The 25624-nt window shown below is 36.4% G+C and overlaps 1 protein-coding gene across 4 annotated transcripts in view; it reads left to right on the top strand.

The window, feature by feature from the left end:
* Nucleotides 1-25624, top strand: part of LOC129718970 (glutamate receptor ionotropic, kainate 2) — a 223840-nt gene that overhangs the window by 174101 nt on the left and 24115 nt on the right. For 3 of the 4 annotated variants that reach the window (XM_055670256.1, XM_055670258.1, XM_055670254.1), the window contains exons 9-12: nt 2057-2209; nt 2850-3238; nt 3305-3565; nt 24450-24587. In XM_055670256.1, coding sequence (XP_055526231.1) covers nt 2057-2209; nt 2850-3238; nt 3305-3565; nt 24450-24587 — 941 coding nt within the window. Of the gene's footprint in view, nt 1-2056; nt 2210-2849; nt 3239-3304; nt 3566-13129; nt 13268-24449; nt 24588-25624 lie in introns of all 4 variants that reach the window. The other variant, XM_055670255.1, reaches the window with a different exon arrangement.

Below are 25624 nucleotides of genomic sequence, written 5' to 3'. Positions count from 1 at the left end.
TTCAAAAGAAAAATCTGCCTTTAAAAAAAAAAATTGATTTTTTTTTTTTCAAAAATGATATCTTTTTTTTCTTGATTTCTAAATAATCAGATTGGTTTCATTGTTTTGGTAATCCTTCGTAGGTTTTATTAAAAAATTCAGAAAAATGAGCTCTTTTGATTAATTAATTTTTCTTCTAACTCATTATACAGGCTATTTCGAGAGACTAGCGATCGATTTCCTTAAATAAATTCTAAATGTTTTGAACTCCGCCTTCCACAATTGAAAAAACGACGAAGTTCCAGAGTCGATTTTTGCAAAAAAAAAATTTCAGATGACATCAATTCTCAACGTTTCATGCGTTTTTAAGTCATTTGGCATCAAAAAAAAATTTGAAAACCGAAATTTCACGTACCACCTCCTCCCCCCCCCCCTCTTCTGGGCGATTTTTCGGTTTTCAAAAAAGCCAACCTTCAATCACTGTGCGCTACCTTATTTTAAGTCCGATTGAGTTGAAATTTAACACAGGGTGTTTCTTCGAGCAGGTGAACATTTTGTATAGGTTTTTTTTTTAAATTCGAGTTGACCATTTTGGCTGGCACCCTAGTAGACAGTTGTCCACGGAGGGAACGAAAAAGTCAAAATATTCAAAAATCTGTCCTCGTGGAGTATGGATTACCCCATACCAGTATAATTTTTTTTATTTACGACCATTTTGCGAGCAGGGTTGATGTAAAAATGGTTATGGATGATTACAAATATTTTTAGAGCCAGAACGGTTTGTTTGACGGTATGCCGTCTTCACCAAAGTTATTTTTGTCCTCTAGACAAACATATACACCATTATTATTTTTTTTAAATATATTTTAATTTTTTTTTTCTTATATTTTTATTTTCTTCTATTATTTTTATTTTTTTCTCGAAATACAGCATAAAAAAAAATATTCCCAAATAAAATTGAATAACTAAAAATGCTTGTTATTTGAAAATCGTTTTATTTTTTCATAAAAACTACAAAAGTTAAGTTCAACATCGATGGTTGTCTGATCATAGAGAAATAAGGAAAAAAAATCTTATTTCGTCGTTCATAAAAAATACACCAATTAATGAAAAAAGGCGAAAAAAGCAAAAATGTTGTTAAATAATTTATTTGAATATCAAGAACACAATGGAAAACTGTTTTCACACTTGAAATTTTCTAAAAAAGATGATTTGTTTGAGCTGACAGCTACGGTCTTACCATCCGATAGTAGAATGATTGGTTTGAGCATTAGCAGATTCGTATATAGCCCAAATAATGCTATTTCAGAGAGATGTTTTCAAGAGACCACACCCGTTTTGTAATTGGCACTACCTTTTTATGAAGCTTTGTCTCTTCCAATTTCACTGAACGTAAGGCACAATGAATCGCATTTCATGTGGAAAATGCTCTTACAAACGCAACAATATAACCCGTATCGTGTTGCGGTTTCGGACGACAAGACGTTTTTCTTTTCGATTCGGATGGAAGTAGTTGGTAGGAGTTTCAGCAATATTTACACCACATTATTTTCACACTGTTGCGTGTTGCATATTGCAGTTGTGCGGCTGACGGACATAGTTCTGTTCGTGCTGACTGGTGACAGACATGAGGATGAAGTTCGAATAGCTACTGTAAAGTCGAATCAAACGTCTTTATTAATGGAGTATTTTGAATATTTTTGAAATTTTGTCAAACAAAGTGTTGATGTGCTCCCGAATTTAATTTGCATAAAAATACGGTATCACTTAATAGGAATAGAACAAACACTATACCGCACAAACAAGGTACAACAGTGCATGGAGATGTAAGTAATATTCAAATTCTAGCGCAAAATGTCTTGAGTAAATATTAAATCTTTAAACATTTTACAATATATTAACTTTAAAAGTTTTCTGTAAATTACTTGTGGTTTTCCAACAACAAGTATAAATTCATTGAAATGTATGACCAATATAACACTATTCACTTCACGTTAACTTGTATCATCACAATGAATTGATCCAATAATGAATCCAACATTTGACGCTTTCTCTCTCTCTCGTCCTCTTCTAACAGGTGGAAACCGCCCTAATGTACGACGCCGTGCACCTGTTCGCAAAAGCGCTGCACGATCTGGACACCAGCCAGCAGATCGACATCCACCCGTTGTCCTGCGATACCCAGGATACCTGGCCCCACGGTTATAGTTTGATAAATTACATGAAAATCGTACGTATCTATCTATTTATATGCCTCTATCATCCTAGTCATTGCGTTTATCTCCGCTCTACTGGTGTCTGTGTTTATCTGTGTACGTATGCAAGTCAACCCACGGAAATCCACCGTCACCGCAAAGCCTAACGTTAAACGAGGGATGGGACGGTTGGAATCCATTTACATCAACGATAACATTCCTATGTTCAGCTCGGCTCCATTCTATCGGTGCTATGGCGAAGGATTATCCTACCAGAAGCTGCGATTAGTTTGGGCTTGTGTTTGTTTTTGGCCAATTCGCTGTGCGGAATGTTTCGGAATATGTAATCACACATAACATGCTCGGGTAGAAAAAAATGGGCTTTGAAAAGTGGGTTCTGCTTGCTTTTTTTTCTCTCACTATAATAAATCTGTATGTGTTGACACACTACCCCAACATCCGTTCCATCTCGATTGGCCCGAAGCACACGCTCGCCACTGAATGGCCGGATAATAACCGTTCGTGTTTAGCACCCACTTTTCCTGGTGCTTGATTTTACGCTATTGATTGCCATCATCGGCTTTTCAGCTTTTTTTTCTCGTTTCATGAGAGACTTTTACTGTTATCTGTTTTGATGTTGCTTCTTCAACATAACCTTAACCTTACTGTTCACAGGTTGAAATGCGTGGTCTGACAGACGTGATTAAGTTTGACCACCAGGGCTTCCGGTCGGACTTCGTGCTGGACATCGTCGAGCTGGGTGGACAGGGGTTACGCAAGAGTGGCACCTGGAACTCGACTTCCGGGGTCAATTTCACGCGTAGTTACGGCGAACAGCAGAAGGAAATTGTGGAAATCCTCCAGAACAAGACGCTCATTCTGACGACCATCCTGAGTTCGCCGTACTGCATGCGGAAAGACTCGGCGGAAAAGTTGACCGGAAACTCGCAGTTCGAGGGCTACGCCATCGATTTGATTCATGAGATTTCCAAGATACTGGGTTTCAACTACACGATCCGGTTGGCACCGGATGGTCGCTACGGCAGCAACAACAAAGAGACTGGGTAAGTTTGGGGGAAATTGCTCATGGAAGCTTCTAACCACTAAAACGGGTGTAATTATTTTGGCAGCGAGTGGGACGGCATGATTAAGGAACTGTTGGAGCAGCGGGCCGACCTGGCCATCGCCGACCTCACCATCACCTTCGACCGGGAGCAGGTGGTGGATTTTACGATGCCGTTCATGAATCTGGGCATTTCCGTGCTGTACCGGAAACCGGTGAAACAGCCTCCAAACCTGTTCTCCTTTCTCTCGCCGCTGTCGCTGGATGTTTGGATCTACATGGCCACCGCTTATCTAGGCGTTTCCGTGCTGCTGTTCATCCTGGCGCGGTGAGTAGTTGCATGCAAAAAAAAACCGAACTTTTTTTTTGTTATTCTTCTTTAGCTGGAGCACCTTTCCGGTAGCTGTCCGGTCCGTTGACAGCAGCAGAGCTGAACCTAGCTGGAATTAATGGCCTGTGGATAACAGCGTACGCCATATTTTACGGTGATAAGAGCTTGAACGAGTTCCGTATGCTGTGAATTGCTTTGGGACAGGATGACAATGTGCGCTTCGGTTGTCCTAATTTAGAGGTTTTTTTTTTTGCAAGCAGTCACTGTAATTTTTAGCAAAAATTGCGAACTATCGTTACATTACAACTGATTGCACATCAGATTTCGATGTGATTTTATATCGGATTCCGCTAACGGAAACCAACCACCAGTTAGAGAGCTGCAATTTTCGTTTCAAAATTGAAACCGCTTCCGGCACAATTGAAGCTGCCCAAGCTGTCATTATCGAGGGGTTGTGGGATAATTCATGTGGAATAGCAATGGAAAGGAGAAGCTGGAAAGAAAGTGCCCACGCAGTCCCGTCGGGATGCCGGTGGCATTCAAGATCTTTCTATTGCTATTTTGATTGAAGATTTCTGGTGTCCGAAGAGGCCTGCTTTGATCGGTATTCAACTTTTTTTGAGTGATTGTTATTATTTTTACAGTTGAAAGCAGCTTTTTTTCATTGGTTTCGTTATTGTATTGATTGAATTTGACTATCGAAATTTCAACATTTTAATTCTCTCGCCATTTCGAAATATTTTAATATTGAAAATGACACTCTGAAGTTTCCTTATTTTTCTATGTTTTTCACTGTTTGTAAGTTTGAAAGGATTTTCAAATTTATACTGGTTTGAAACATTGTCATATTTTACATAATGACTTTTTGGCTTGTAGCCGTCGCGAACCGATCATGCTTAAGCGAGTAGTTTAAGCGCCACTCCTTACGGAGACTACCGCCAAGATAAATGTTGCCCGGATGAGACTGCTTTTCTATGCAAGTCCAAGTTGAATCCCTTCGGAGAAAGAATTCAGATCGGTTCAGCTCGCTAGCTAGTTTCCGCCAAAACCGGTGCACAACTCGGAAAGAAACTTAACGAACCCAAAGCTCACCGTACATAATTCTCGATATAGAAATCACTTAAGCTTTTATCATCACGGGAAACTTACAAAACCCGCCACCAGACAGCGCCAACTCGAGAGGAACCGAACATATGCATGCCTGAGACTTTCGCATGCTGCGAACTAAACGGAGCGAACGAACTAAGGTGACTAGGGAAACATTTCATTATCTAAAAGTCCTGCATTACTCGAAAAGCGGGTTTATTCACGACGTAACATAATTGGGTTAATTTTCGATTCAGCTTATTTTATATGTACATGGGTTTTACTTCTAACTTTCTACTCTGTTTCGGGTGCGAATTCTCCTCCAAGCTTATCTCTTTTTCTCTCGTACTCTCACGGTACGTGCGGGCATAACGACTCTACTTAATCATTCATAAACTATTCCCGAGAGCCAAGGATAGATCGACTTGGTCTCCCAGAAGCGATCGCAATTTACGTTACGGCGCGTCCGTAACTTCAGTTACATGTGACGAATCGTGTCACTTGAGCTCAAATTTTTCTATTAATTTTTCTTCGGCCCGGCTAAAGCGGGGACTTCAAAATGGCCGACTCGCGGCTTCACATACGCCGCATGGCGTCTTCTTTCGGCGGTACTTTGTAAGATAAGTGGAACGGACTCACCGAATCTCTCTCTGGGGATCAGTTGTTGCTGCTGCTGGTGGAATCTGGCTGTAGTTCTATCGATGCATGTGGTTCTGGTTTCTCTCTCTCGCCGCCTGTGGCGGCTGGCGGGGATTTCTAATTATCCGCCGATGACAAATGGGATGCGGCATTTGCCGCCAACGTAACTGCAGGTGCCGGCCGGAATGGGTTGATCCGGGCCAACAGAAGTGTTTTCTGGACGAGTCCGGCGAATCTGTCGATGTTGACTCAACGTGGTAGCGGGCAACGGGTGGCGCGCAAGCGGTGCGGCAAGCGTATGGAAAACGTGCTCTCTCGTGGAATCTCCGATTCCTAGGATAGAAATTGCCTGATGGCATACACAAAAAGGGGTCGTTAGCCTCTCGCACGGGTCGTTAGCCTCTGCGCACATGGTTACCTTCTTTTTTTCTATCCTGCACACGAATCGGGTTAACACTTGAACTATTTCGCACGTTCTATTCTACCTCCTGAGAAATACAAAAACTTTAGCTCATGAACTACTTCCCTAGCACTCTCTGCTTTTACCTTGAAGCAGTGACCTAACGCGAAACTATTCACTTCCACTATGTTTGGCGGTTTGGAACGAAGTGATCGTACAGTTTTAGCCCTCAGATAAACTAGGAGGCCTGACTACTTGCCGGAAGTACGTCAGTACATAATCGAAAATCCTTCGGGATCACTCGGAATTCGCTAAATAATTCTTTCGGTTCGTTTTGACCTACGCACGTAGTTTTGCCTTCTCTTTCCTTCAACTTTCCTAGAAAGGTTCGTTTTGAACCTGCATGTGAAGTAATCTCACTCGGGTTTTCTTATATAATTTATTTCGGCTATCTAAGGGATCGACGCATGGACGTGCGACGCGTGGCCTACATTTTGGCGATCTTACCTTAGACACAACCCAACTGAGCACTAATCAAGGTGAATATTTACAGGACTTAAGTGTTATATTCTAAATTTTATAGTAAGAATATTTTATCGCTTCCAACTCAACCGTACTGCATTATGCTGTGACCGGCAACGGTTACAGGCTTTTGACACAGGTTGACAGTTTTTGATACGTTGGAACATTTGGAAATCTGTATATTTGAACATTTGGCCACTTTTGACGAAACGTGCTTGAATAATGAACAACTTCATAAAATAATCCTTTTTTTTATTTTTCACTTGAAATTTTTTTTGGTTCAAACTTCGCACAGATATTTTTATTGGCCAAATATGACATTTTCGTTTTTTTTTTTTTGAATTATAGCTCATTTTTGAGAAGGTAGAAATTGTATAAATGACTACAAATATTTTTAGAGCGTGACGTCTTCGTAAATGTTTAAGATAATAATTTTGTCTTTCTAAAAATAATGAATAATGTGCACCGTAAAATTGTTGTTTTTTTGAGGAAAAAAATTTAATATTAAAAGTATTTTTTTAAACTCTTGATTGTCTATAAAACTACAAAAGATTAGCTCACTCCGCGTCGGAACATCGACAGAACCGAACGTGCTAAGTGTTCGTTCCATTATAATTCGATCTGTAAGTACAAATAACGGTACGGTCTTTCCGAGTGGTGTGCTGTGTAAAAATAATCCGCGTTGAAGGTCAACTGACTAATGTGTAACGGTGTTGTTGCAAAAATTCGCTGCCGTGTGTATGTGTTGCTGCGTGTGGCTCTGATCTGGGGACCGTGCTATCGGAGACAACTAGAGCAACATTGCGAGTACCCTTCTAATTAAAGAATAGAAAAAGTAACGCAGTGGATGTCAACTCCTTACCCCCTAACCCCCCTCAATGCTTTTTTGTCCCTATTTCAGTCACACCCCTCGCCCCAGGCTTTATCCATACGAAGCGAACAGGATGTTTTTTGTTCATTTTCGGCCTAAAGCAGGCCTAAAATCAAAAACCATTGAATACCCTGCCAATTTCTCAAGACCCGACATTAGGCTTTAGGGCCGTGACCGAAATTTCAATGATCAGACCAAACAAGCTCCGTGTCGTGGTGAATGACCCAGAACAGGCCTGAAAAAGAAAAAAAAAGTATGCACTGTAAAACAAGTTTGGGATATTTTTTTAAATAATTTTTGCTCCTAATTCAAAAAAACTATCAATATTTAGGCTACCATTGTGTAGTTTTCGAAGAGGAGAAATCGGATTTTTAAAATTTTTCCTATTTTTCTCGTTCCTCCATGATTGAATAACCTTTCATAGTTCTCATGAAAAAAAATATTTGAAAACGAGCTTTTCAAAGGAATTCATTCTGAATGATGATTTTGATTTATTCTCTAAAAAGTTTTTTTCTATACGTCTTTTTCAAATACGTCTGTTCCAGAATAATAGAGTGAAACGGCAAAATGGAAGATTTCAAATGCTTACAACTTTGTTACCACTGAACGGATATTGGTTATTGATATCTCGTTGAATAGGGAACAAATTTCTCTAGTTTCTAAAAACAATTTTGACGTAGAACTACGTCTTTGTTTTCTATACTAGATTACACTTTGTGAAATTGAAAATGAAACTGGCAAATGTTGCGTCAGATTTCAAACGATTATAGCAAGCGAACTACTTAATGCATCTTAGTCATTTATGTGTCGGTGGATAGATAAAATATATAACAATTTTTTGATATAAAGTTTAACATTGTTGCTTTACTGCTTAATGGTGGAAAAAGGTGAAAAGTTCCAAGGTCAAGCTTTCCAATACATTTCCCTCGTTATTGACTTGCTTCCCGAGCACAGATAACAATAACATGGACGAAATAAATTCCACTGCCTACATTGACTCAACAAAGTATTTTGGTTTGTTTGTCTTTCTCTAAGCTGCGTGGCCACGCCCTAATGGCAAAAATCTACTCTGAACTCGATACAGAAGACTGCGTGTAGAAAATTCAACTTCAGTTTAGTTTGTTACACAATAGCGAGTGCAGTGCAGCTGTTAAAGGTACGCGACATTGAGAAACGAGAGCTGCATATGAGTCAACTTCCAGGCAGCGCGGAGCATGTTACCTTTATTTTGCATACGGCAACAACAGTTACCATCGTACGCTGCAGGATATTTGCTGGCACAGCTACTGGAGGGCACAGCGGAGAGCAAATTTTATGCGCGGCCACCAAAATATTCAATACTATCGGTGGTGGTGCGATCATCAGCGTTTTGTAGCACGAATTTCATACTGAAGATTATGGAACAGCACTTTGTGCTGCTTTTTGTGACACATTGCGTGAGAACAAAGAGCTTGGACGTGGATGTGTTTCTTAGGACATATTACGCACGTCCAGACATGTTTCTGTCCCGGTCTTCATATACAATCGCTACATGCATTCACTACTGATACCGTTCATTATGTGGTAATGACATGTATGGAAAACAATTGTCGTTCGTCGCATTGAAAAGTTCGTTCAGTCGAAAAGTGAAACTTTAACCGATCGATTTTTTCATTTTTTGTTTTTGGATAACACCAGATCTCATGCATTTTTAAGACATTTCAGAATTTTTTGGATATTCAGAAATTTATGAACTAAACGAAATTCGAAAAGTCGATTTCTATTGCCACCCTACTGTTCATGTACGAGACATATTGCGGCTATCTCCGGGAAGAAACCATTTCTAGTTTTGAAACAAAACCCATTGAGCAGCACTGGAAATTAGCTCCTAAATTATTTCAGTGGGAGTCAAATGAAGTGCAAAAACCAAAAAAAAAATTTAATTTTTTAATCGTTCGTTTGTCAAATCCGATAATCATTGCCCTAAGCAGCACACAAAGTAAGACACAATGTATAGTGTCGCACATTTTGGCAAATGCATAAATTGTACTCAGTCGCAATGGCGTACCCGCTGACCCGTAAAGTACACAAACGATCCGACTTTGTAAACAATTGGTTGTTGTTGTTGCGTTGTTCGCTCAAGTGCACATCGACACGCCCAGCGGAACTATAACTGTCATTGGTCACATATGATAGCTAGCATGCAACAATTAAGTCTTCATGGTTAGTCCGATCACTGTAGTAAAAAGATGCTTTACTGAAAACCACGATTTCATGTTTGTATGGTTTTCGCTGAAACACACGCTCATTTGATTGCAGCATTCCGTAGCGAACGGCGTCTTGTTTTTTTTTCAGCGCATCAAAGTTATTCAATTAAAGTAGTTTTTATTATTGATAATAGTAATGAAAACTTTGAAATCTCGCTTTTCTTCTTTTTTTGACCGCAGATGGCTAAGTTTGGTGAAAAACAGCAATTTAAACATCGTTTTTTAATCCCTTGAAAAAATTGTAGAACTGCATAATTCATAATTTAGCATTGCTTCAAGAACGTGTTTGTGATCTTGAAAAAGGTCAACTGTAATTGTACTTGGCAGGAGGAACGAAACAGTTCACTTTGAGCTAGTGTATATCGTAGTAGCTTTAGCTTGGAACCCAGCGTACTTGGCTATCTCTCCTGGTAACAGTACTAGCACAGAAGACTAAACTCGTTGCCATCTTAATGAAGAGTTTGTTGACGGAAAAGTAATAAAACTCGCATGCAACGTTCGTTCTAAAAAAACACAACGCGCAGCGCAGCTCAACCTTTTTTCACTTTCTTCCATAATACCGTGTACGTAGCCCCGCCTGCTTGTCCGTAAGTATTTAAGGGACCGTTCAACAATTACGTGAGCATATATTTATCCACTTTTTCAACCCCCCCTCTCGCCCTTGTAAGACATCGTAAGATTTTATGATACCCCCCCTTCCCTCCTAGTAAGATCTTATGATAAATATTAGTGAATAATGAGTATGTGTGTCCAATCACAAATGGTGATTTCTCAACACTGTTAGATTGTAATTTCAATTGTTAGGATTCGTTTGCTTTGGCAATTAGGACTTATCATTCGAAGGAATTCAAACCTACTTGTCAAAAAAGGGTAGTTAATTTACAACTAACTTAATTGCTAACTCATTGGCTTATCGTAGCAATTGAGGATTGCAACGATTTTTGTCGAAAATTGTTATTTATTTTATTTGACATAGCTTGTAATGTTTCAACACCAGTAAGTCTATGTCTGTCGTATCTTGGATACAACCTCCTTCTTTTTTAAGTCAAAATAATTATCTACAACTTTGCCGAAAACATCACACCAATCAATAAAACCGCTCTGGCTCTAAAAATATTCGTTATAATCATAAGTACCATTTTTACATAATACCTTCTTAAAAATTTGTTCTGATTCAAAAAAAAATATCTAACTACCAATAGCACAAAATGGCATCCTAAGGATAGTTGTTTCTTAGCAAAGTTTCAACCAAATCAAAAATGCCATTTTAAAAAATAATATTCTGTTGTATGCAGACGAACTTGGGTACAGTAGATATTATCGTGTTTGAATCATTCTGTTTCCTTTTATTGTTCCAAAACATTTAGAAGTTGAATACAATCAGCATCAATAGAATAAGTCGGCAGTGGAATGTGATACGATTTAGATTGTGGAACAATAACCCTGTCCCCCGTAGTTTACTTGGTCAAAACACCATGCCGGAGACAAGGAGCTTGCGGGCGGGTTCAAGTCCCGTCGGGTTGAGGTTTATTTTTCCAAATCTGTATCATATTTCCAGTTCGCTTATTTTTCGCTTTCCCTACTTCACATGCTGTCTGCTTAATGAACTTGCGTGTTAACGGGTAAAAAGCCGTTGTTAAAAATGGAAATTTAGTTCGAAAAATTATTTGACATATTTGTAAACATGCTTAGTTTTTAGTAAAAATGCCAATATCTCAGCCTTCCGAGGATATCAAGGATCTTTTCACATGTAAATTTCCAACATAAATCTCGCTTTGCAGTAAAAAAATCAGTTGGTGACCGAAGTTTTTTTATATGTATTTTGGCGGGTTTTATCTAAAAATTATGGCAATAAATCACTTTTTCGCGATGTTTAATGGGTGCTGTGAGTCAAATAACTGAATGCGATGCTAAAAATAAAAAAAAAGAATGTAAAAGCAGGATTCTAGCATCCGGGATCTGAAATCCAGAAATTTGAAATCCAAAATCGGATACTTAGAATGGAGAACTAGTAACCACGATTTTGAAACTTAGAACCCGAAGCCTATAAAAGGGAGTCTGAAATCTGAAAAAAATCTGAACTTTATTATCTGGAATCTGAATTATGCAGATAGTCTGGAAACTGAAATCTGGAATAGGAATTTAAAAATTCGATATTTGGAATTAGGAACATTGGAATCTAGAATTACGAATCTTAATTTTTTTAACCAGAAATCCGGAATAAATTTTATTCTGGCTTCTGGAATTGAAAACTTGAAAACTGGAAACTGCAAATCAAATTTTGGAATCCAGTGTATGGAAGCTTAAGTGTGAAAACTCGAAACAAGGCTATGAATGCTGACATCTCAAGTCAAGAATCTAAAACCGGGAATCGGGAATCAGGGATCTTGGATCAGGAATTTGTATATTAGAATCTGACGTATAGAAATCAGCAGTCTGGAATTTAAATCTAAAACTTGAAATTGGAAATTTGGAATGTGGAATCTTAAACCATGAAATAATAATTCTTGAATCGAAACTAGTAATCCTGTGAAATTTGAAACCCGGAATCTGGATCATCATCAAATTTGAAATCCGCAAACTGTCATAAGAAGGCAGGCATTAAAAACTTCACTGTGAAGTTTGAATCAGAATCTGAAAACTGGAACTTTAATTTAAGAACCTGGAATCAAAAGTACGAAATCTGGGATCAGAAATGTAGAAAAGTTGGAATATGAAATTTATAATCCGGAGATTGAAATTTGGAAACTCGAATCGGAAACATAAAATTTTGAACCTAGAGTCGTAAATCTGAAATCCGAAATTTGAAAAGTAGAAGATGGAAATTCGATACTAAACTGCGGAATTGGGTACCTAGAACCTGGAACTATAAGTCTAAAATCTGGAAGCTGTGATTATAAATCGACACCTGAACTGTGGAAATTGAAACAAAATTTGGAAATTTCAGATGAAATCTGGTTGGTGGAAACTAAAATCCGGGATTTATCATCCACTCAACCGTCAAGTGGTTCATCCGAATGAGCAGCCATTCTGCTAACGGTTCGGATCCTCCCCAGGCGGGTTTTTCTTTCGCTTCGACGATTATCTAATGCCATAAAGCAACGATAATGGCGTTTTGTCATCTCACTACCAGCTGGTAGTTGATGTCACACACATAGAAGCACGTTCTTTTTACTGGTATGTAAATCTTTTTCTGTGTAAAAGAGACTGAAATATCGCGAATCGATTATAGCGAAGCGTAAAACGGGATTGAAATAACTTCAGTGGGTTCTGCTACTGGAACCAAAGTAGGCTTTGGTACACGAGGATATTTAAATTTTTAGGTTTCGTCAGTGGGAAAAAGAAAACATTCATTCTTTTGTTTCCCAAATGCCTATTGGAAAAAAGTTTCTTAAATCTAACTTAGTTTTTGACAATTTTATTAGTCATCCATTTCAAAGCATATTCTGAACTGTTCAAGCTCTTCAATCGAAACTCAGCTGCAGACCAATCATCCAGCCAAAGCGATTTAATACGTGTCTCAGCACCCATTAAAAACTACGACGCGACACGGGAAAAAGCTTCATCGAAAATGTATCAACTCGATGAATGCAACGCAGCAAATTCCCAATCAATATTCAAATCGAATCTCATAAATTTCCATCTAATGGGATGAATAATGAATGCAACTCTTCTGCTCTGTCAGCGGCGCTGTCTGATGCCTGATGTCTGTCACCTTCTCCGGAAGATTTTTTTCCCCTAACACCCAACTACGATCCAATTTAGTACTTTTACCATTTTTTTTTATTCGAGAACAGTTTCACACCGTACGAGTGGCCAACGCCAAATCCGTGCGATCCGCACCCGGAAAAGATGCAAACCCAGTTTACGCTCATGAACTGCATGTGGTTCGCCATCGGTTCTCTGATGCAGCAGGGCTGCGACTTTCTGCCCAAGTAAGCAGAAGAAAGAGACGCTGGTGATGATGTTGCATGCAAGGGCTAGAGCGAAAAAAGAGCGAAAAACATCAATTGAATGAATAAGTGATTTTTTTTTTTCGACTAAATTCAATCTCTGCTGGCTGTTCGCGACCCATTCTTCGTCCCGGCCCGGCATGCAACGTCAAAGCGTCGTCTTGAGGACACCGCCTAAACAAGGATTCGAAACGTGTTCTGCATCGCATTCGCTGGTTCACATACAACAGCCTGTGGTAAAAACATGGGTTTAACGTGTCGAAGTTAGACTTCTCCCAGAATGTTCTAGACAGTAACAACCCACTGGCTGACTGCACAGCGAAGAAGCTACTCCCTCTTTGTCAAACTGCAGTGAACATCTGAAAAAAAAGTGTACTGATAGTCCAAACACGACTTAAATCCATTTGCGCCCTCGAATCTACTCTTCCAGTCGGATGCACCATTACTGTTTGTTGGGAATTGAATTTCTAGCGATAAAGTTTCTCCAATGTTCTTGTTGCTTTTCCCGGTGGAATTGGCTTCTTTCGAGCTGAAACCAGCGTTTTTTTTTTTCAATATCGACTGGGAAATCGTTCACAAGGGAAATTTTCCATCTTCCTAATAAGTTCAAACTTTTTTCTTCGTTTTCATGGTGTTTTTTTCTGTCAGCCGCGATAAATCGCAAATTAATAGTAACTACATACAACAGTAAGTTACAAGTTTTAACGGGTACTTAATCATTTTTACAAAAAAAACATTCAATTTTTTAAACCATGAATTGAGAATAGAAATCGCCAGTGAATTAAGACTATAAAGTACAGAACAAGAATTGAAATCAGAAATAATGCACTTTCAGTACAATAACATTGAAATATAATCCAGAAAGTTTTTTTTTTTTGAAAATTACCTATAATAAAAATCATGGGAACGTTAGTTTTTCTACTGCAAATTCATCTAATAATTATCAACAAAAATATCAGAAAGGAACAAATACAATCTAGAAACTATGAAATCATAATGAAATAAATAGTATTTTATTTCCAAGAATTTTTTTTTAAATCTCAATGTATCAATCCTTAATCATTTTTGAGATTTTATCCATAGTGGAGACCACTTATAAAAAAACATTAACTTTCATGATTTTTTTTCCTAAATTACTTGACCCTTTTAGTGTTTTTAAAATTTCTAAGTCCTTAATTTGTTTTTATTTTTTTGATTTCTTTAACCTTCTTACTCTTATTTTCTTAATTTTCTCAACTGTTCCAAATTTCTTCGCTCCTTTGGCTTTCTCGACATTTTTGACATTATTTACTTTCTAGATTTTCTCAACGTTAAAAACTTTCCGAAAAATATTTTGAATTTTCTTGAATTGCTTGATTTCTTTGAAATACTTACTCTTTTGACTTTCCTGAATGTCTCAACTTTGGCAACCCTTTTTAATTTTATTGATTTTCAGGACTTCTTTTTGCTTCATGCTTCTTTTGATTTTTTTGAATGTTGATAGCATTGTGCCGTAAGTGAAAAAGTTTCTTATTTATATCGAATTTCGTGGTTCTTTTGACTGTCATAATTCCTCGATTTTCATGATTTTCATGATTTCCTTGATTTTTTGACAGCCCTAAACTGCTCAACTGTTTATTTCAAATCAAAATTACTGAACTCTCGCCACTTCTCTAACTTTCTTGAGTTCTTTGACTTTTATGATTTTTTGTGACTTTTTTCAAGATCTGGACTTCTCACTTTCTTGGTTTTCCAAAAAGTTTCGCTATTTTTGACATACGTAGCTTTTTATTAATATCTTTACAATCTCGATTCTCCTGCCTCTTTCTTATGTTCATAAAATGTTTTACTTTCTTTTTTTCGTCTCTTTTTTCACTTTTTGACTGCCCTGATTTTTTGTATATTTTTACTTTTTTATCTTTTCAAACCTTATTTAATTTTTTTGAAATCTTTTTCTTTCCTAAGTCTTATCAAGTTTCTTACTCTTTTGACTTCTAAATCCTCCTCTATTTTCTTGATTTTCCCAAATTCCATGAAACTCTTGACTTTCTCGGCTTTCTATACGGTCTTTAATTTTTGGACTTATTTGAATTTTTGACTGCTGATTGTTTTTTTACTTTTTGACTTTCTCGGCGTTTTTAACTCTATTTTATTTTCTTGAATTATTTGACTACCTTGGTTTTTTATCGAGTTTCTTTAATTTTTTGACCTCTGTAACTCCTCGAATTTTCGATTTTCCTAATTTTCTCGGCATTCTTGACTTACTTACTTTTTTACGTTCTTGATTTGATTCGATTTTTTTAACTTTCTTGAATTCTTTTCCTTAAACTTGGAACCCTGCCCTCTATCATTTTCCTATCCTTTTCCAATTTGATAATCTTCGCCAATTGCGTTGATTCTAACGTTCTCTAATGTCATGACTTATTTGATTTTTATCTTTTTAGTCCTTCTTGAATTCCTTGACTTACTTTACTCTCCAAACTTGTTTTTTTTTGCATTTTCTTTTACTTTTTTAATTTGTAAACATCCTTAACTTTTTTTGACTTTCATGACCTTCCCTTATTGTCTTGACATTCCTAAATTTCTCGACTTCCTAGGCTTTCAAGGCTCTTCCGCCTATCTTGATTTATTCGACTTCTTGACTTTGTTAACTTTCTCAACTTTTGTGACTTGCTTCATTTTCTCGACTATCTCGTTTTTATTAAATTGCTTAACACTCTTGACTTTTTGAAAGTTTCTAACTTTTTTGACTTCTTTTATTTTCTTGAATTTCTTGACTTACTCGACTTCCTAAACAGACTCTCTTGGTTTTCATGTTTTTTTTTTGACTCTCGACTTTTATGACTTTCTTATTTTATTTACTTGCTTCACATTCTTAATTTTTATTAACTAACCTGACACTCCTGACATTCATCTAGGTTTTGCTTTCTCAAATCTCAATACCTTTAGCTCTTTCTTGACTTCTATTTTTGATTTTCTTAGCTTTCCTAATTGCTTGACTCTTTTTGTATTATTGAATGCTTGAACATTCACAAACACATGCTTGAATTTACTAACTTCCTTGATTTTCATTGTGTTCCTAAACTCCTTCAACTTTCAGAACTGTCTTGAATGTCACGCTTTCATGATTTTTGCGACATTTTCTAACTTCTTAACTTTCATCGATTTCATAACACTCTTGATTTCCTTCTCGGGTTTCAATTGATTTTATAGTTTACGATTCAGCTAACTATTTTTCAGCCATCTTCAGAACTTTAATTATATGAAACCAAAACAAACACAATTACAAAACTTACAAACTATTTGTTCGTGTGCATCATCCCTCTAACTTCTATCCATTCTCATTTTGCGCACGTTGTCGATCAGCAGGTTGATTTTTATGCACCTCTTTAAGTTTTTAACCATACCGGTGTATGTATTGGAGATCTTGATTTTCCCAAATCTTTTGGTATTCTCTTATAGCTTGCCATTCTCAACTTTCTTGGCTCACCCCAACGTTTTGACTTACTTTAGTTTCTTAACTGTTGATTATTTTTCTTGCCTCATGACCTTTTTTGATTTTCTTCAATACTTTGTCTTACTTTTTTGTGACTTCCGCAATTTGTTGATTTTCTTGATTTTCGTAAATTTCATGGTATTCTTGACTTTTTTGAAATTCTCAACATTCTTGTACATTCTTGACTTTTAACCCTCTTAATTTTCTAAAATTCTTTGACTTCCATGATTTTTGTGACTTCTCCAATTTTTTTAACCTTCATTCTGCATTTTTTTCAACTGTCTTGATTTTTTTTTATTTCAACTCTTCAAGTCATCTTTTGGCTACCATCAATTGTTTGGTTCCTTAAATCATTGATTTTATTTACTTTCTTCAATTTCTTGATTTTTGACATTTTTTTACTTTTTTGATTTTCTTGATTTTTCTCATTTCTCCAAATTCATGACCTACTGGAATATCATAACTTACTAGCGTTTCTTGATTTTCTTGAAAATCTTCTTTTTTTACTTTCTTAACGTACTTTGCTGCTTTAACATGCGTTCATTATTTATTTTTTATCTATTGATTTTCACATATTTTGCTTTCTTGATTGCCTTGAATTTCTTGACTTTCTTCAGCTTTCTCTACCATCTCCTTTTTTTTAAATCCTAAACTTTCCTAAACACTTCTCTTGTTTATTCTCATGACTTTCTGGATCTTATTATATTTTAATATTTCTATGACTTTCTCGGCTAGCTCTTGTTTCGTGATTTACTTTATTTTCCCAACTTTCTTAATTTATCTTCCGATTTCCTTAACATTTGTGAAAGTCTGCATTTTCATTCTTATCTCGAATTCCTTGACTCTCTTGATTCTCCTGATATTCCTGCATTTTTTCGACTTTCGTTGCTGTCTTGGCTTTTCCATGAATTTTTAGCTTCTTGACATTCTCAGTTTATTGGACTTTCTTTACTTTCTTAATTTTGTTGATCTTTCAACATGTCGCCAACTTTTCCAGTTTCTCGATTTTAGCAATTTCTCGACTTGACCAACTTTCTTGACTTATTTTGGCTCGCTTCACTTTCTTGAGCCTCTTTTCTTTCTTAATTTGCTTTTATTTTCTTGAACTTTTATATTTTCTTGATATATTGACTTCCCTAAAAATTTTAACTTTCACTCTTTTATTCAACTTTCTCAGTTAACCTAATTTTGTTGAACTACTTGATTTTTTTACCTTTTCGAATCTCTTTTTTCTATTTATTTCTGGACATATGCATTTTTGACTTTTATGAATTTTCTAACATGATTTTGCTTATTACCTTGAATTCCGTGACTTTCTTGCATTTTCGATTATCTTAACTTTATCGACTTTTGTCCTTGAATTTTTCGATTGTCTCAATATTTTTGACTTTTTTATCTTCTCGACTTGCTTAACTTTCTTTACTTTCTGAACTATTTTGATATTTTTCAGTTTCTGAAGTATACAGACGATTGGATTGTATACCCGGTTTGTTATTATTGTTGTTGTTTTACTCGCTTACAGGAAGTTTAACTCTCAGTAGTCACGTATAAAAGCTAGTATGCAGAAATTTAGTCTTCATTGTATAACCGTCTACTGCAGCAAGAGGATGGAAACTACTCGACCCGCATCTCTTAGTTGGTCTCGAGTTACGATGCTGGCCCAACAAGTCAGTTGTCGTAGGTTCGAGTCTTGGCTCGAGAGAGACTGTTCGTGTCAGTAGGATCGTGGCGCTAAGTCTGTGTATAATAAACAGAAGGTCAGGTTCTGAATCGGAATATAGCGACAGAGTGACAGCTGATTTTAGCACAGCAAGGCTGAGCAAGTGACTCATTCGATCGCAGCTTTCCACAGCAGACGGACCAACCGGCGGACTGCACAGCATTGCTGAACATGTCCGGACATGTTAGTAATTTTGTCCAGATCTGTCACATCACGTTTACTTTCAACCATTTGGCCTTGACTTGTTTTGACACTCTTTTCTAAGTAATTGATTTTCTGGTTTTTCTAGTTTCTTGATTACACTAAGGTAGCTTTTTACGCAGGTTTTTTTCTGCGCGGTTATTTTTACGTGAATTTCGGTATTTACGCGGTTTTTTAACGCGAATTCCAGAATTTACACGTTTTTTACGCGGTTTTCTTTTACGCAGCACGTATCGCTCGCATAAAAAGCGACCTTAGTGTATTTTCATGACTGTTCTTATGACTTGACTCTCTCATCCTATTTATTTTAAAAAAAACTCTATTGTTTTGAACTCCCTTACTTTATCGATTTACGTTTCTTCTCTTGTTTTTTTTTTACCTGACACTCTGTACCTAATAAATTAAAATATTTTGACTTTGAAGACTTTTTCTTATTTTCCGACGTACTTGAATTTCTTTACCCTCTGGATTACCTTTTGACTACCTCAGCATTATTGAAACTCTAGGTGTTTTTTGCTATCTGAAATGACCTTCCTGGTTCTCTTAATATTTCTGGATTACTTGCCTGGCTTTTTCGACTTTCGTGGCTTACTTGACTGTGCTAAGTATTTTGGTTTTCCTGGCTGTCTTAATTTTTTTGACTCACTCGACATTTTGACTTTCTTTTCTTCCTTACAATTATTTACCTTTTCGATTTTTTATTCTGATTCTGATTTTCTTAACTTTCTTGAATTTATTTACTCCTCGATTTTTTCAATTTTCTTAAATTCCATAATCCACATACCACGTGGGCAGATTTTTAACGATTTTGATCTCCCCCCCGTGGACAAATGCTCATATATATTCTAAAAAATCTGTAAAGACCGTGGAAATTACACAACCCAAGCTATCCACGTTGTATGTGGATGGCCCTTTTCTCCAGTTTCTTGACTTTCAGCAATTTCTCTAACATTCTTGACTTTCCTAATTGTCTTGATTTACTTGGCTTAACTTTCTTGATTTTTTTCATTGTTTTGACATTCTTGACCTATTTTACTTTCGTGATTTTGTTTAATTTCTTAATTTATTGACTTCGTTAATATTTTCGACTTTCTTGGCCTTCTCTAACTTAGCTGTTTTAGTTCCGAGTTCATTGGACTCTTCGACTTTTTTTTCTGACTCCTTTAACTTTCCTGCCTTTCCTGAGGGTTTTATTTACGCTTTTGACTTTAATAATTTTCATGCCTCTCGATTTTGTTCCGCACTTTTGTAAATTCATTGGTTCACTAAAGTTTCCCAACTTTCTTTATTATCTTGACTTCCTCGACTTTCATGACATTTTCTATTTTCTTTACTTCACCGACTTTCGTGGCTTTCTTGACTACCTTAAAGTTTCTTGAATTTTCCGAACGTCCTGCTTAATTTCGACCCTCTCGACTTTCTTGACTTTTTAACTTTCTTAACTTTCTTTACTATTTCGATATTTCTGTAGTCGCTCTTAATTTTCTGGCAGTTTTTAACTTTCTTGAATATTTTTGGACTTTTTTATTTCACTTAATTTCTTGATGATTCAACATTCCTTCCATGATTTTTTTTGCCTCTCTTGACTTCCTAGACTCTCTTATTTTTGACTTCTTAGTTGTCATAACCCTCCTGATTTTGTTAACATTCTTGACATCCATCTGTTTTCTTGTCTTCCTTGACATTCTTGACATTTTTGTAGGAATTTTATGTTTCTTTACCTTTTCTATTGAGATTTTCTCAACTTTCTAAATTCCTTGACTCTTGGGAGTTTCTTAGTTTTTTCTGACTTTTTCCAATGTCTTAACTTTGTTGATTTACTTGATCTTATTAACTGTCTTAATTTTCAATTTTCTTGATGACTTTTTTGACTTTCTAAACTCCCTTGAGTTTCTTGATTTGTTCTTTTAACTTTTGACCTCGTTGATTTTGTTCAATTTGTTGGCATTTTTCAAATTTCTAGAGTTGTCTGACACCTATGGCTGCCTGAATTTAAATTTTTTAACTGCTCACACCTTCTTGACTTTTCAATTTTGACTTTCCAACAGTTTGAGACTTTTGAGGATTTCTTTGACTTTTTGCCATAGTGAACTTACTTGGCTCTCTTGACTTTTCTGACTTTCTTAATATTGTTAACATTATTTTTCCTAATTTATTGCTTGTTAACATTATTGACACTCTTGATTTTTTAATTCTATTGAATTCTTAGACTTTCTAGACTATTTCTTGGCTTCGTCTGTTTTCTTGAATTTCGTAACTTGACAAATTTAAATGTATTGGCTTCCTTAATTTTCTTGCCTCTTTTGACTTCCTAGACTCTCTTAACTGATTTCTGTTGATTTTGACTTCTTTAAGGGAATATACTTTAATAACAAAGCATTTTTTTACGATTTTCACCCCCCCCCCACTTTTCTCCCTCGTAGCAATTGGTCACAACATTTCAATCTCACTAAAATCAGGTCTTTCAAAACATTCTGATACACCTTCCCCCCAGTCACAGCTTACTACAAAACGATCGATGGGATCCCCTCCCCTCCTACCATCAATGCTACGTCATTGCACAGTGGTCCAATAAGGCAAAAAGTGGAACTTAATCCCATGACGTCTTTCACGTTCATCCTAGCTTAATAAAGTCTTCGGAACAATTGTTTGTATGAATGACCCGCATAATTGCAAATTGTCAAAAAGTATGAAAAGTTTACTATACTAAAAATAAAAATAAAAACTTTTTTGTGTTAAGAGATAGAAGAACAATTTACTGAGCAAAGTTGTAGAAGATTAAAAAATATGAAACTATGTTGAACAAATGAAAATCCTATCTTCTTTCGGTACAAAGTTATAAAGTATATTACATGGAACTTACTTAAAAGTTAGTTTCTGGTACTTAACTTTTGTTAGTTGCATTTTACACGAAAGTATTGCTCGGAGGAATCGTCAGGGCACACAAAACACTCATTTTTGCCAAAGGTTATATATCTCCAGGACTTTTCCTTGCAAAGTTATATCAAATTTTAGCTTATTTTTTCGATAATTTCAAGAACGTATAGGTTAAAAAGGGGCAAGTGGAATCATGATGTCAATACTGTTCCTTGAAGTTAAGCTGAAGTACTGTAAACTTCTTTAGGCTCCATTTGTTCCAATCCACCCATATTAGAGTACGGCGAGCATATGTTACAGTAGGTTTTCATATATCCAAAATACTAACTTTTTTGTGTTAAGAGATAGAGGAATGATTTATTCGGCAATGTTTTAGAACGTGCAAAAATATGAATCTTTGCTGAACAAATAAAATTCCTATCTTCATTGGGAACAGAGTTACAGCGTATGTTCTAAAAAAGTTACTTAAAAGTTAGTTTTTTGTACTTAACTTTCGTTAGTTACATTTTACAAGAAGACGTTGTTCTAAAGAATCATTTAGGCATATAAAACACACGTTTTTGTTGAAGACCACACATCTCCAGGACTTTTCCTTACAAAGTTGTAGCACATTTCAGCATATTTTTTCGATAACTTTACCAACATAAAGAATAAAGATTAGGTTGATTGGGACAGATGAAACTTATAACAGTTCTGAGAACTCGAGCTAAACATTTTTAGAAAAAGTATTAACATCATGATTCTACTTGCCCCTTTTTACTTTATGCGTTCCTAAAGTTATCGAAAAAATAAGCTAAAACATGCTATGACTTTGTAAGGAAAAGTCCTGGAGTTGTGTGGCCTTCAACAAAAACGTGTGTTTTGTATGCCCAAATGCTTCTTTAGAACAACGTTTACTTGTAAAATGTAGCTAATAGAAGTTAAACGCAAAATATTATCTTTTAAGTAACTTTTACAGAAAATACTCTGTAACTCGGTAACCAATGAAGATAGGAATTTCGTTTGTTCAGCAAAGATTCATATTTTTGCACGTTCGAAACTTTGCCGAATTAACCATTTCTCTATCTCTTAACACAAAAAAAAAATAGTATTTTGGATACATGAAAACCTACTGTAACATAAGCTCGCCGTACTATAATATGGGTGGATTGGGACAAACGGAACCTAAAAGAGTTTATAGTACTTAAGCTTAACTTCAAGGAATAGTATTGACATCATGATTCCACTTGCCCCTTTTTAATCAATACGTTCTTGAAGTTATCGAAAAAATAAGTTAAAATATGATATAACTTTGTAAGGAAAAGCCCTGGAGATATATGGTCTTTGGCAAAAATGTGTGTTTTGTGTGCTCTAACAATTACTCCGAACAATACTTTCGTGTAAAATGCAACTAACAAAAGTTAAGTACAAAAAACTAACTTTTAAGAAAGTTTCATGTTATATACTTTATAACTTTGTACCAAAAAAAGAAAGGGGTTCAATTGTTCAACAAAGTTTCATATTTTTTAATCTTCTACAACTTTGCTAAATAAACTATTCTTCTATCTCTTAACATTAAAAAAGTTATATTTTTTATTTTTAGTATAGTGAACTTTTCATACTTTTTGACAATTTGCGATAATGCGGGTCATTCATACAAACAATTGTTCCGAAGACACTTTTAAGCTAGGATGAAGGTGACAGGCGCTATGGAATTAAGTTCCACTTTTTGCCTTATTGGACCACTGTGCATTAATGTTTGCTCCCTACCTTTCTAGTTTTCTTGGACTTCGTTCTTTTATTCTAGTCAATTTCATTACTCTTTCGTGACTTCTTCTCGACACTCTCAGTTCCTTGACTGTAGTGACATTCTTGATTTTCTTAAATCCCTCAACTTTCATGAAGGTACTGACGTTCTCCCATTTCTTGACTTTAATCAATCTCTTGACTCTATTGTTTACTTTAAATTCTTAGATATTCCTTTCAAAACCGTCCTTAAGAAACTTCCTGAAGCTCAGTTGGAGTTTCTCCGAACTTTTCTGATACTTATCTTTAAAATGATTATTTATCTTGAAAATGCGCCAAAAACTCTCCTTAAACCATTTGATTTCACAGAAGAAAATACAGTTTTGAAAAAAATTACCGTAAACTGGGGTGACCTTGATCACTGTTTCGGATGTTTTCTAAATATTTTTTGAATAAATACTGAATAGAAAATTGTTTGATATTTTTAAAATAAATGCTGACATACATTGAGCAAAATCCAGTCACCATGTCAAAAGATTAGCAACAATTCTGCTAGTTTTAAACATGCCAAAAATTTTACACCAATCATTGCTCCGGAGTGACTGTGATCACACTCATTTCAACATGTTGCTACAACACTCAGCTAGCTTTTCAAGTTATTACATATTCAATTTCCCAGCCGGCGGAAACCGTTCCGTGATATACCGCAGTGCGTTGGCATCTTCTGTTCCTTCTGTGACAGAGACAGATGTACCTACTTACTTCAAGCAGATTACTAACCTCTGTCTTGCCACCAGGAGACCAGGAGAAAACCAGATGGAAGATGCTTTTACCTTCTAGTTATTAATATTGGATTGATAACATTTCTTTCGCCCGTCAGCGACAGATTTTTGACATCATCATCATCAGCAGCAGCAGCATCAGACTGAACTATGTATAAGTTAGCGGCAAAAACTGGTGGCGACGAGACGGGAAGCAAAACATCAAGGAAAATTCCCAAGCAGCCGCCGGTGTACCTACCTTAAGAGTCATGAGCACAAAGTATTGATATTAGCGTGACTCTATTCCTTATAAATTTAGACCCACCTCCGAGTCCCAACCCTCAAGTTTTATACTGATCAGTTTCGTTTTTTTTTTGTTTCTTTCATCCCCGCGCGCTTTGGCAGCTTCACCCCGTACGAGTGGGAAAATCCACATCCATGCAACTCGGAACCCCCCTTCCTGGAGAACAGTTTCACCCTGCTTAACTCGCTCTGGTTCACGATCGGGTCACTGATGCAGCAGGGCTGCGATATTGCCCCCAAGTAAGTCGAAACAGAGTCGCGTCCGGTTGCTTTTAAGCTTAAATAGCTGATGTAAATACAAAGCGCTTGTTCTGTTTCTGTGTTCTTTTAAAAGTTATGTAATCACTTTATCATTCCATTTTTTCTTGTTTTTTTTTCAATTCCTCTTCACACACAATCAATTCTCCTCCGAAACAAACAAAAAATCTACTAACGAGTTGTTTGCTCGTTGGACCCGAATTTATGTTGCACATTATTTTTCCCGCTGCGGTTCCGAGCTCTGCCTTCCGGTACCATCTGTTAATCGGGCAAAATTTTGCACGTCCGGTGCTGCAATAAACCAGAAAAAAAACCAATCTGCAGGCGCAGCGTCATTAATCGGTCCAACATTAATGCAAACGATCGGTAATCAGCCTGGGTTTGGCCGATTGTGGTTTTTTGGTGCCGTTGGAGTCGTTGGCCCGGGGCTTCATGAATTTTTACACACTGAATTATGATTTGCTAAGGCGAAACGGAGACGGAGGTGAGCCTTCTGTTTGCGAGTGGCTTCTAAACTTTTTCGATGGTTTGCTAACAGACGGCAACCAGATGCCACCCACCGACGGCGACGCTTTGAAAAGCTTTATCGTTCTTTTATGGGCAGTATAAAACATATGCCCGAAGCAGTTTTTTTTTTCTTTGCTCTTGTTCGACGTTCGACCGAAGTCGACGCAAAATTATTTATCAATAAAATCTTAAAAGGCTTTTTTTTGTTTGCTCATGCGATGAACTTTTTATGGGCAACTTTTATTTTTCTACCCTCAAATCATGGTAGGCTGTGATACGCTCAAAGCGTACAAATGTCAAATTTTCAACTGGTTGTCTTGTGAGCACATGAAATAACACGGGTTTCTCGACAGCGGATTGATTTTGAATTTGTGCCAACCATGCACACATGTGATACCACGTAATTGTGCTAGCAAGAGATATTCCTACTTGAAAACTTACAAAAGCCTTACAAAAGAAAGTAAGTAAGTTCCATCCTCAAAACAAAAACCTTTTCCATTGACCTCAAGATG

Source organism: Wyeomyia smithii, chromosome 1 (assembly GCF_029784165.1).
Source record: "Wyeomyia smithii strain HCP4-BCI-WySm-NY-G18 chromosome 1, ASM2978416v1, whole genome shotgun sequence".
NCBI classification, from domain to species: Eukaryota; Metazoa; Arthropoda; class Insecta; order Diptera; family Culicidae; genus Wyeomyia; species Wyeomyia smithii.
This window is presented reverse-complemented; position numbering and strand designations above follow the sequence as displayed.